This window comes from Parambassis ranga, chromosome 1 (genome assembly GCF_900634625.1).
Source record: "Parambassis ranga chromosome 1, fParRan2.1, whole genome shotgun sequence".
NCBI lineage: Eukaryota > Metazoa > Chordata > Actinopteri > Ambassidae > Parambassis > Parambassis ranga.
Genome location: NC_041022.1, coordinates 9395637 through 9407005, shown reverse-complemented (window position 1 = coordinate 9407005; position 11369 = coordinate 9395637). Strand labels below are relative to the sequence as shown.

General features: G+C 40.9%; 1 protein-coding gene across 1 annotated transcript; it reads left to right on the top strand.

Annotated features, from left to right (window-relative positions):
* The first annotated feature begins 282 nt into the window (after positions 1-282).
* Positions 283-9837, top strand: mttp (microsomal triglyceride transfer protein). Its single transcript, XM_028400897.1, has 18 exons — positions 283-500; positions 1436-1623; positions 1699-1842; positions 2821-2928; positions 3006-3122; positions 3213-3352; positions 3441-3591; positions 3976-4133; positions 4236-4404; positions 4535-4642; positions 4768-4980; positions 5064-5275; positions 5360-5457; positions 5568-5689; positions 5782-6009; positions 7102-7226; positions 8722-8892; positions 8982-9837. Exons 1-18 carry the CDS (start codon positions 440-442, stop codon positions 9127-9129), a joined length of 2661 nt encoding a protein of 886 aa, XP_028256698.1. The 5' UTR covers positions 283-439; the 3' UTR covers positions 9130-9837.
* Positions 9838-11369: the final 1532 nt, after the last annotated feature.

Below are 11369 nucleotides of genomic sequence, written 5' to 3'. Positions count from 1 at the left end.
TGTTTTACTTTTGTTCTTATTTTCTTTCTTTCACTTTCTCCTTTAGTTTGTGAAGACGTGCACTGAAAAGTAAGAGTTAATCAAACGTTGATGAATCGTTTAATCAATCGGATAATCCCATTTCACTGATAAATCAATCAATGACGTCTACGCGTCCTCGCCGCGTTAAAAAGGGGGGACCGCGTCCATGGGCAGAAGTTCCTGTCAAATCTGTGCTGCTCAGGTTAATGATTTGCTGTTTATCTCGTACTTAGTACGTGAGCGTGGAGTTTGGAGTCTGCCCTCCCCTCCGATAAAACATAATAGGAGAAGCCTGGACTCGCTTTGCCTTTCTTTTTTGGCCCTTTGGTGCCACTTCAGTCACTGACTCTATTGTGTGTTTGTGTGTGTGTGTGCGTGCGTGGATTTAATTCATCCGGCTGCAGAGAGGACACACACAATGTTGACTCTTGCTGTGTTCTTGCTTTGTGCATCCTCCTGTGTCTCAGCTTCAGCTAAAGGTGAGTAGATGGATTGTTGCGAACTTGTTTCTGTGACTAGTGTACGTTTTCCCAAACCTTCTACCACCATTTGAAGTAATGTGTCAATGTGATTCATGTGCAGCTCTGTCTGTTATGTCAAGGCTTCTTCAGGGAGGATGGTCTTTTTTTGAGTAAAGGCTCATTTGAGATTTAAAAGCATGTTTTTTCTCTTTTAAATCTCCAAATGAATGAATGAATCGAGGCAGGAAACAGCCTCAATCACAGCTCGGTGACATCACTGACTGATAAGAGTTCAAAGACAAAGAAACAATATATTTAAAATTATAAAAACATATTATTTGTGTTGGTGTTTGCGCTGTGGCACCTCTGCTGTTGTTGCACAAGAACAAACTGACCATATTGGATGAAACGGGCTCCATGCTACAGAGAAACTGCTGATGAAATCAACTACTGACACGTCAGTCTGTCTTCCCCTTGTGACCTAATGTCATATCTAACAGAGACGTTGTCATTAATGGAGCAGAGGAGAAAGAGCTTTATCTTCCCTCACTTGGAACACACCCAGTTCAAAGGCAGATGAGTGAATCAACTCGACTATACAGCTCAGCAGGAGAAATTAAAACTGATCTTTTTGTTTCTTATTTTTTTTCAGGCACATTTTTTAATCCAAACACAGGCACACGTGTGCCATCTTTAGCTTATCTGAATACAGTTAAATGCATATTACCAGTTACTTCATACTTCTGTCCCCAAAACAAAGGTGGCTGAATTACTGCTATGCAGAACATGTTATTCTCAGAGAAACCAAACATATGACATGAAGAATCTCAAGTGTGGAAAGTAAAGGCACTTTTCAAGAGAGTGAAACACTGCCACAGTGATGTGGATCAATGTCCATTGTCTGCAAACTTTCACTCACACTTTTCTCTGTTCTGTTTCCTGTGTTTCTTCAGGTGCTGCTGCTGGACCCCGGCTGAACAACAACCAGCTGTACAAATTCAGCTACACCACTGACTTTCTGCTGGACAAGCCCAGAAGGTCAAAAGAAGGAGGCACCGGCTACAAGATCTCCAGCAATGTGGATGTTAACCTGGTCTGGAGAGATCCCAGCAACAAGGATGATCAGCTGATACAGCTGGCAGTAAGTGGGCACTTGGTCAGTCTATATTCTACATGAATGAATCAGCTGGATGTAAGATAAATCTCTCTTCAACAGATCTCCAACTGGAGGATTGAGCCTTTGTCTCACAGATCAGAGAAGAAGAACGTCCTCCACGGTTCAACCACTGAAAGTGTTCTCGGGAAAACCAAACTGGCAGCTCTGACGAAACCTTTCTTGGTGCATCTGAGAAATGGAAAAGTAAGAACACTAATTGTCTTAGCACTGATTTTCTGCACTCTTTGCTTAATTCTTATGTTTATTTTTTAATGATAGGCTCAGATTTTTAAACAAAGATGAAAGGTAAAAAGTGACCTACAACAGACATGCAACATGTACTACAGCCTGTAAGTGGTTTTATTCAGTAGAAGTAGTGAGCTCATTTTAATTGAACTTGTACTGATGATGCTGGCAGCGGAAATAACCGACAGAAGTGTGTACAAAGGTCAGCAGGTTCAAAGGGTCAGAGAAAATATGAATGAATGAATGAATGAATGTAGGCTGAAGAGCTGGATCTCACTGACTGTCAGAGGTTGGAGCTCTGGTTACTGGTTTCCTTAGTCCAGACATACCAAACATTTTCTTATAAGGACTTACTTTATAAATTGTTTCCAGCTGTTTCTAATGACAGGTAACACGTCATTTATTAATGCTTTATCTCATGATCTTTAATCGGACTGAATGCTGCCATTCATTAACTATTAATAGTTGTATCTCTGCATGCAGAGAAAGTTAGATGAAGAATCTGCTCAGCTCACACATTTTACCTCAAATTCCATTCAGTTTGTGGTTATGTGTTATCAGTGTAGAAGTGTGTGTGTGTGTCCCTCGGTATCATGGTTGGATTATTTATACAGATGGCAAGCTGTGGCAAGAAAAGATACACAGAGTAGCAGTGGACAGTCTATTTATGGTGGTCCTATCTGATATTGTGGTCGGGGTGCCACAAATAAATTACATACTGTAAAGGAGGCACTCTAAGATGATGTAATATGCTGCTTCTGCACTCATGTGCAGATTCACTATTGAGTCAAAACCAAGGTAATAGTGGCATAAGGTGATATTTTTCAGCCTAGAATTGATTCGATCTGTCATATTATTTGAAATATTCTACTTTTTGTTTGTTTTTGACACTTGGCTTCTTGTTGTTCAGTACTAACAGCCTGTTTTCTGCTTCAGGTGAAGGCATTTTATTCCTACTGGTCAGAACCTGCAACCATCAAGAATCTGAAGAGAGGCCTGGCCAGCTTACTGCAAGTGCAGCTCAATACTGGGAAGGTTATAGAGGTAAACAGCGTGATGATACTAGAAGATTGTTTTAAATTTTATTTTCATGCAAGTAATCAAGTTATGTGTTTGAACAGAATGATGTGTCTGGAAGGTGTACAGTGGAGTACAGAGCAGTCAAAGGTCAAGTTACAAGAACCAAGAATCTAGAGATGTGCAAGACTGCAGAGACTGGATTTACCACACACAGTAAGGTCAGTGAGCGTCCCCAACCACAGCTCACAATGCTACAATATGAACGTTTGCCACATGCTTACACATGATGTCTCAAATTCTTCCTTAAGGCTTTGGGTGTGAGCAGGAAGTCCAGCTCAATTACAGTGTTCACACTTGAAGATGGTTTCATCCGCTCAGCCGTGGCCGAGGAAACACACTCAGTGACCGTTAACGCACGCAGGACTGCTGCAGCTAAAGTCGTCTCAAGGTAAATGTCTTAACAAAAAAAAAAAAACAAATCATCTGTGGCTCCTGTAACTGTGCACACTTTAACTCTGTGTTGTCCTGTTTCCCAGACAAACCCTTAAATTAGTAGGGACAGAGGCTGGGCCACTGGAGGCTTCTGGGAAAGATGCTGCTGGGGTGGTCAAGTCTATTGATGCTAAATTAGCAGCTGTGGGTATTGTGGCAGAGAAGGTCAAATCACAGTGCAAAGGATGTCCATCAGTGAGTATCTGTGCACTTTCATACTAATACACAGACTTACTGTGTACTTCAGAGTGGAACTCAAAGGTCAAATTTACCAAAGCACAGTAATATAATTGAGAAGCATATCGACAGAGCCTGAGTCCTGTTTAATCCCGAAATAGGCCAATTAACCAAACTATATCATGCCACATGTTTCCAGCTGATACAGGGCTTATAAATGTATTAGTCATTTATACTAGCAGGTTATGAAAAGCACCAAACTCTCTAGAGCTGGAGACAAGTCATTATTACAAAATTACTCTTAATAGCAATGTAAACAGATACTGTGTATTTTTGTGCTGTAATTACTGAGTGAAGACGATCTGTCCTCTAATCTCTGCTCCCCTGTGCTGTCCCTCTTAGCTTTTTGAACATTGGCAGACTGAACAGAAGCAACTGGAGCCAGCGAGCCTGTCCAAAACCACGGCTCCTCGCAGCTTCCTGGCCCTCATCCAGAGCATTAGGAAGTCATCCAAGGACGAGATCCTCAAAGTGCTAAAGAGTGCCAGCAAGACATCCCTGTAAACAAGCTCCTCCTGCTTTCATACATCTGATTTACTTCTTGCTAAATTAGTTTGATTTTTAAAGATTCTAAACCTGGTCCCTCTTCCTGCTGGTTTCAGACCTCAGGTGGTGGATGCTGTGACGTCCTCACAGACCCCTGCATCTCTGGATGCCATCCTTGAGTTCCTCAACTTCACAGATGCCAAAGGTTTGATTCTGCAGGAGAGGTTCCTGTATGCATGTGGCTTTGCCTCGCATCCTAATGACAGAATGCTGCAGGCTCTGCTGGTGAGTAAAGAAAACATTTTGTAAAAATATAAAATATGAAAAATATCTGCAAAACAAAGTAATTCTCAAATTATTTACTGTTATTGAATGTTTTCAGTGAAGTGTAACAAAATGTTTTCTCTTTTCTTAGGATATTAATAATGGAAAGATCGGCAGCAAAGACATCAAAGAGTCAATGGTGATCATTATGGGAGCTCTGGTCCACAAACTGTGTCAGAAAGGAGAATGCAATTCACCGGTGAGTTTCAAAGAAACTGCTGTCATTTAAAAATAAAGACAGAGAGAGAATGATGGAAAATAAAGGGTTAAATTGGCTCCTCATGCAGCTGACTGATGGTCCTCCGTTGTATGTTTCTATCTCAGACTGTGGTGAAGGTGAAGAAACTGATTCTAGGTGGTCCTGACAGCACCAAGGATGAGTCTGAGGTCCAGATGTACCTCCTGGCCTTAAAGAACTCTCTGCTGACTGAGGCCATTCCCGTCTTCATCAAATATGCTGAATCAGAGGTGGGAGCTTACAACACTATCGCCCTGACCGCCCTGCAGAGATACGATGTCAAGCTCCTGACCAATGAGGTAAAACCTTTGAACATAATCCAGTAGATGCTGTGAGGAAACAGTTTGACCAAACCCGTAACATGTTTGCGTTGTCTCTGCAGGTTAAACAGACGGTGAACAGGGTTTACCACCAGAATCGACGGATCTATGAGAAAAATGTGAGAGCTGCCGCTGCTGACGTCATCCTGAGCAGCAACCCGTCATACATGGAGGTGAAGAATCTGCTCCTGTCCATCGGACACCTGCCCCGTGAGATGAACAAGTACATGCTGTCTAAGATCCAGGACATCCTGCGCTTCCAGATGCCTGCAAGGTATGTTAGAAAAAAAATATGAACCCAACAAAACATCAAGTGTTTTCACAGTTATGAAGATGATTTTTTATTTGCATTTTTCAGCAAAGTTGTGCAACAAGCTATGAAGGACATGATTTCACATAACTACGACCGTTTTGCAAAAGTTGGGTCATCGTCTGCGTTCTCAGGATTCATGGCACGTGAGTAAAACCCTCATAACTAATAACATCACAGCTGCGTGAAGTCTAGTTTTGTTGTACTGAGCATGTGAGTTAAAAAAAAAAAAAAAAAAAACATTTCCTCCTGACAGGATCTGCGGATGTGACCTCCACGTACAGTCTGGACATCCTCTACTCGGGCTCAGGGATCCTGAGAAGAAGCAACATGAACATTTTTGGAGCTTGTAAAGGAGCGATGCTACACGGACTGCAGGTAAACACATGAATGATTAGAAATGACTGACAGCAATTATGTAGATTTGATGAAGATTTTGATGAAACCGTCCATGGGTTTGGTTTGGTCAGGTGGCGATCGAGGCCCAAGGCCTGGAATCACTGATTGCCGCCACAGCTGATGAGGGTGAGGCAGACCTGGAGTCGTTCGCTGGGATGTCGGCTCTGCTCTTCGATGTGCAGCTGCGACCTGTCACCTTCTTCAAGGGTTACAGTGACCTTATGTCCAAAATGTTCTCAATGAGTGGAGAGCCCATAAATGTAGTGAAGGGCCTCATCCTGCTGTTGGATCATTCTGAGGTAAGCAGCCACTTTAAGATCTCATTTAAACGGAGGTGCACACACACACAGAGTTACATCACTGTGCAGTTTGTTCCTGGTCATGCTGGGTAACTGTATTGATTGATTTAAAGCGTATATTCAGAAGTGCAGTAGTGTGATCATATTGCCATGCGGATAACTGAATGTATAATATGTAAACTTTAAACAATAGAGACCAGCAAAGAGGAGACTGAGGTCTGATTTTGTTTTACTTTTAATTTAATTTATGAGATGAATCTAACCAGTGGAGGCTGGATAGAAAAATCTCATGAGTCATGTTGGGTGATGACATCTGTCGTCTAACAGTATGTGTACAGAGATCACATTTATAAGCTGTTAGCAGTTGTTGAGCTAAATGGCATCATTGTGTAAACGTGTAAAACTGACATGAAGAAGTCGTATTTCTGAGCAGCTGCATATATTTCAGTGAATCTCTTAATGTTTTGAAACATTCTGACCACTTGAATTTTTAACAGTATGTCAAAAAAACTGTATTTTTCTTCTGATTTTCTAAAACATCTCCATTAATAAGAACATTTCATCCTCATTGAAATAAATTCTGCTTTTGTTGTGGCTGAGGATTGCTACAATTTTTGTGTAGGTTTCGTAGCGAGTCAGTAGAAGAATTTAAGTGTTTGCTTTGTTATAGATTTATCAGTGTCATTTCCTCAAATGCAGGTCATATAAGTGCATTTATTCATCAGGAAACTCTGGTGGTCTCTCAAATGTTTAAAAAATGTGATTTTTTTGGATGGATTTGGGGAGACAGACCTTTTCCTGATGTGCCAGATGATTTGTTATGCAGGACTCTTTGGGAGGTTGTCCTTGTAAAACTGTTTGCAAACTTTTAAAAGTGACTGTTTGTCCAGTGATTGGATGAACCATCTGTCCAACACATGCTAAGAGTCAGCTTCTGTCTGTCGCCGCTCGTAAAAATCTCACTTCAAGCTTGACAAAATGGATTGTCGTCACAATCCATTTTGTACCAGCTGAGAGGAAGCCTGTGTTACACTCAGAGAATCCAACTAAGCTGTGTGAAAAAGATCATGTTCTCTTGTGTCATATTCTCAGGTCATCCAGCTGCAGTCTGGCCTGAAGGCGAGTGCCGAGTTTCAAGGAGGACTAGCCATTGACATTTCTGGAGGCATGGAGATCAGTCTGTGGTACAGGGAGTCCAAGACCAGTGTCAACAACAGGTAACAGTCCAGAGACAGTAAAACAGGGTGTCTGCAAGGCTTGTACATGTCACATGTTACTTGCAGCGTACCTGGGTCACGGCCTACAGTACAGCTGTGGAACATTATCTCACTGACTTGTATGATGAAACACACACACACACAAAGGTCAAAGGCCACTTTTTGATAGACATACCATTCTTAGAAAAACAATCTTTGTGACTGAGAGGAAAACAATTTCAGAAGTTCCAACTTGTGTCACTCACTGCGAATAGATTTCTCTTGATGTTGGATTCATGTGAACTTTAGAGGGTCTATAAGTGTTGTCTGATTCATTTGTTCCACTTTGGACACGCTCCAGTATTATGCTTTCACGCCTGTCTCATGTCGAGCTTTGTGCGACCATGACGTCAGTCTTGTCTGCTTCTCTATTTTAAAACATTACAGTCAATGCACAACAGTAGCCGCTGAAAATGGAGCCCCCATTGGTGTCGGGTTAGCTCTCGGCAGCTGGTGATGAAACTGGGTTTAAAGGATAACGCCATGGATTTTTATTATTTACTTTTAATGTTCAGATACATTCTCCTTTGCAATGCAGAGCTCCCTATTCAGATGAAAAGGGGCTGTCAGACCTGTGGTTTTCCCTTCAGTTTCTCCTGGAGTATTTGTAGTGCAGGGGAAAGGCAGAGGCAGGTGAATGGATCAGCATAGTTGTACCTCTTCCACTCTGATAATAGACTGGCAGGCTAACTATAGAAGCAGAACAAACCACACTGGCATCTGTCCCAAGGCGAGCAGAGTTACAGAGGTGGATGTTTGAGTGGTGGGCGTACACACACTAGGGCAAGTTGTTACATGATGCTTAAACAATGCTTGTTAGTGTCTGAACTTCACTCTACTCCACTGGCTTGAATGGAACACAAACATAAACATACAGGTGAATGGTATGACAGCTCCCAAAAAGTGAGTCCAAAACATCTTGATTGCTCCTTGGTGGCTGGCTGCAGTATATATCATAAGGTCTAATAGAAACATTATATTAGTTTAGAAGACAGATTTAAAAGATTTATAGCTGGTTTGCCCATTTCTATATGTTTAAATTGTATTATTGTTAGCTATAAAAGAAGGAAGTAACATCCTAGCCAGCAGCCAGTCATCAAATATGTGGAGTGAAGAACCCATGGCACTATAAGTAGATGCTAGGTGCACCCTTCAAGAGCTTCACCTCTTTGACCTTCATTCTGCAGACTCTGGTTCCCAGATGGCAGCACCAGTAAGAGAGATATTTCAGCCTCATGTTTGCACAAAGCAGGAGCAGAGATGCACTGTCCATGAATTATATTTTGGGTTAATATGGCTAAAAGTTAGCAAGAGTATCTTATTTGTTAACGATGTTTGTTTGTTTTACCCAGAATTCATTGTGTTCCTAGTTTAAAAAAAGAAGTAAGGAACACATAGACCTGTAAACAAGTACACTGTTAGCATCCTATTTTATTTTCATTATTTTTATTTCCAGAGGAGCGTTGGTGGTCACAGGCAACATTACTGTGGACATGGACTTTTTGAGAGCGGGTGTGGAGGTCAGCTTTGAAACAGAGGCAGCTCTGGACTTCATCACCACCGTCCAGTTCTCAGAGTACCCCTTCCTGGTGTGCATGCAGATGGACAAAGCTACCTTCCCTTTTAGGTAGTGTACAATCCACAACAACAACAACAAGAATTCATACAACTGAATCAGCTCTCAGAGAACTTCATTTTCTGCTTCTCTTCTTTCAGTGAACATCTGACCAGTTATGAGAGCCTGTCGTCAGGGAAAAGCGTTGAGTCAAAGAAAGGCAGAAAGCAGCTTGTCCCCGGCTCTGAATTCCCTCTTCACCAGGAGAACTCCAACATGTGCAAGAAGGTTTTTGACTCCAGCTGGTAGGGAGGAGACCACGAACATTACAAAAGGTTTGCTTCATTCAGGGACAGCTATCACAGCCTCCACAGTAAAAAAAAAACAAAAAACGCAGGTCTTCAAGTAGTGACAGGCCGAGAGAAGGAAGAGCGTTGAATGTTTTTTTTTTTTAACGACAATGTTTACATTCCTGTGAGTATTTAAGTCATTTTTCATTCAACATTATGTTTCAAATCAGGAATTCTTGCATTGTCTTTTTATGGATTTCGTCAAAATGTATTTATGTTGGGCACATTCAAGTTTTTTGACAACTGTAATTTTCCCAGCAGTTACAGTAAAGAGGGAAAAGTAGACGTTCCCATTTCTGTCTGTTTTTTCATGAATCGTGTTTATAAGGGGGAGCAATTTTTCTTTTCTTTTTTGTCACTGTATCACTGTTCACATACTTGAATTAACTTATGAACCAGCATATTATAAATTAATTCTTTTTTTTTTTAAATAATTGTGTTCTTAATTTCCCCTTACAGAGTCGACTTGTAAATGTCTTTTACTTAAAAGATAAACAATGAACCTACCAATGTGAATCCATCAACACCTGAATGTATTTTGTCTACGTGGCTGTAATTGATGCATGTCTGAAAATATTTTTGGTAATGTGAACAACTCTCAGCTTATGTTTCCATATTTGGGAATCTGAAATTGACTGAAAATAAATGAATAAATGTACACTGGAAATAGTTTTGGACGCATAAACACACTCTAAAACTAATCTTTGTGACAACTATGTAACTGTTTCAGATATTACCCATAAGCCCTTGCAGCCAGCACTGCCATATATGCATTTGGTACACAAATGTAACATTGCCTCTGAATGTGCAGCTTAGTATCTTCAAAGGATCAATTACACATCACAGTATCTTGATTTAAACTTGAGAAAAAAGCACTACAGAGCTGTCTACCCAGAATGCTTTGCAAAAATACTTTAAAGTGCTGTTCGCTTTGTTGCCAACACACAGTACTGTTACACCTGAGTCAATTTACCAACAAAAATTAACAGTAACATATTGGATTTTAGGAAAAGGGGATGATACTGTTAATATAATGTAAATTAACAGCAGTTTGTTGCAGTGTGACATTTGAATTCAGACTGAATAATCTTATAATAAGTAGCATTGATGTTTGTTTTTTAGTTTCTACATAAGGGCAACTGGGGTTTCTTGTGTTTAAGACTTAAAATGTTTTTCTAATGTGACCCTAACAAGAGTTACATGTGACTAATGTGACTCTTAAAAGGGGACTTAATGAACTGGGACTCCAGTGAGGCACTGGTAAATGACCCAATGGGCGTCCTTCTCAGTGGGTCTCAGGTCCTTTCCACTATCCACATTAAAGAGCTTTGGAGCTTTAAATTAGAGTTACAGATTCATAAGACCATCTAGAAAATGAATATCTTGTAATAAATAATTTTTCCTGATATTTTTGTCTACACATGACTACAAAGGTAAACGTGCTAAATATATACCACATCGACAGCAGACTCCCTCGCTGCGTTGCGTGCAGAAGTGCGTTAACACTGACTCCATATGGTGCAATAGGAGTAGACGGAGGACGTGTTGATAATGGTCACAAAATGAGTGTGAAATGATGGAAAATTAGCAGCATAGGACTTTCACTGAAGTAACACGCAGTGCATTAGACAAATTAGCTACCCAAAGTATCACCACGCAGTTGTGTAACAGAAGATCACACAACACATCATGCTTGTATCAGTCTGTAATGTATCAGAGCCACAAAGACAGTGAACAAAAATCTACTGGGTAATGTTTTCATGTGTCAACATTAGCAGCACTTCACTGATTGTTTGTCCACACAAACAGACAAAGTGTACATTATTAAATGCAGCACACACTCTGTGACCCAGGTGAGGCCATAAATCTTGACTTTTTCCTGTGTCACAGCTGTGACATCAGAGCCCCTACTGGCATCCAAACACAACAACTGGGCCTTAATGTAGATTCTTCAGAAACCACTGAGAGCAGCTGGGGGCAAACCAGTGTCTGCCAGTCTCACTGCGTCCACGGCAACCAAGTAAACACTGCAGCAAACTGTCAGGTTGAACTTAAGCCATGCCGGGTGATGTTTCACTGTCACCAGAAAGCTAACCTTGCACGCTGGCTGATGCCAAATGTGTACTTCTGTTGGCATAAATCTGTTCGATTGCCTTTCACCCATGTCTTTTTTTTGTAGGTTTTTAATGGTGAAACATT

Excerpts from the sequence above, each read along its gene's own strand:
- mttp (XM_028400897.1), top strand. The coding sequence starts at position 440 with ATGTTGACTCTTGCTGTGTTCTTGCTTTGTGCATCCTCCTGTGTCTCA. Across the intron at positions 501-1,435 it reads TGTCTCAGCTTCAGCTAAAG|GTGCTGCTGCTGGACCCCGG; the intron begins GTGAGTAGATGG and ends GTGTTTCTTCAG. Across the intron at positions 4,405-4,534 it reads GAATGCTGCAGGCTCTGCTG|GATATTAATAATGGAAAGAT; the intron begins GTGAGTAAAGAA and ends CTCTTTTCTTAG.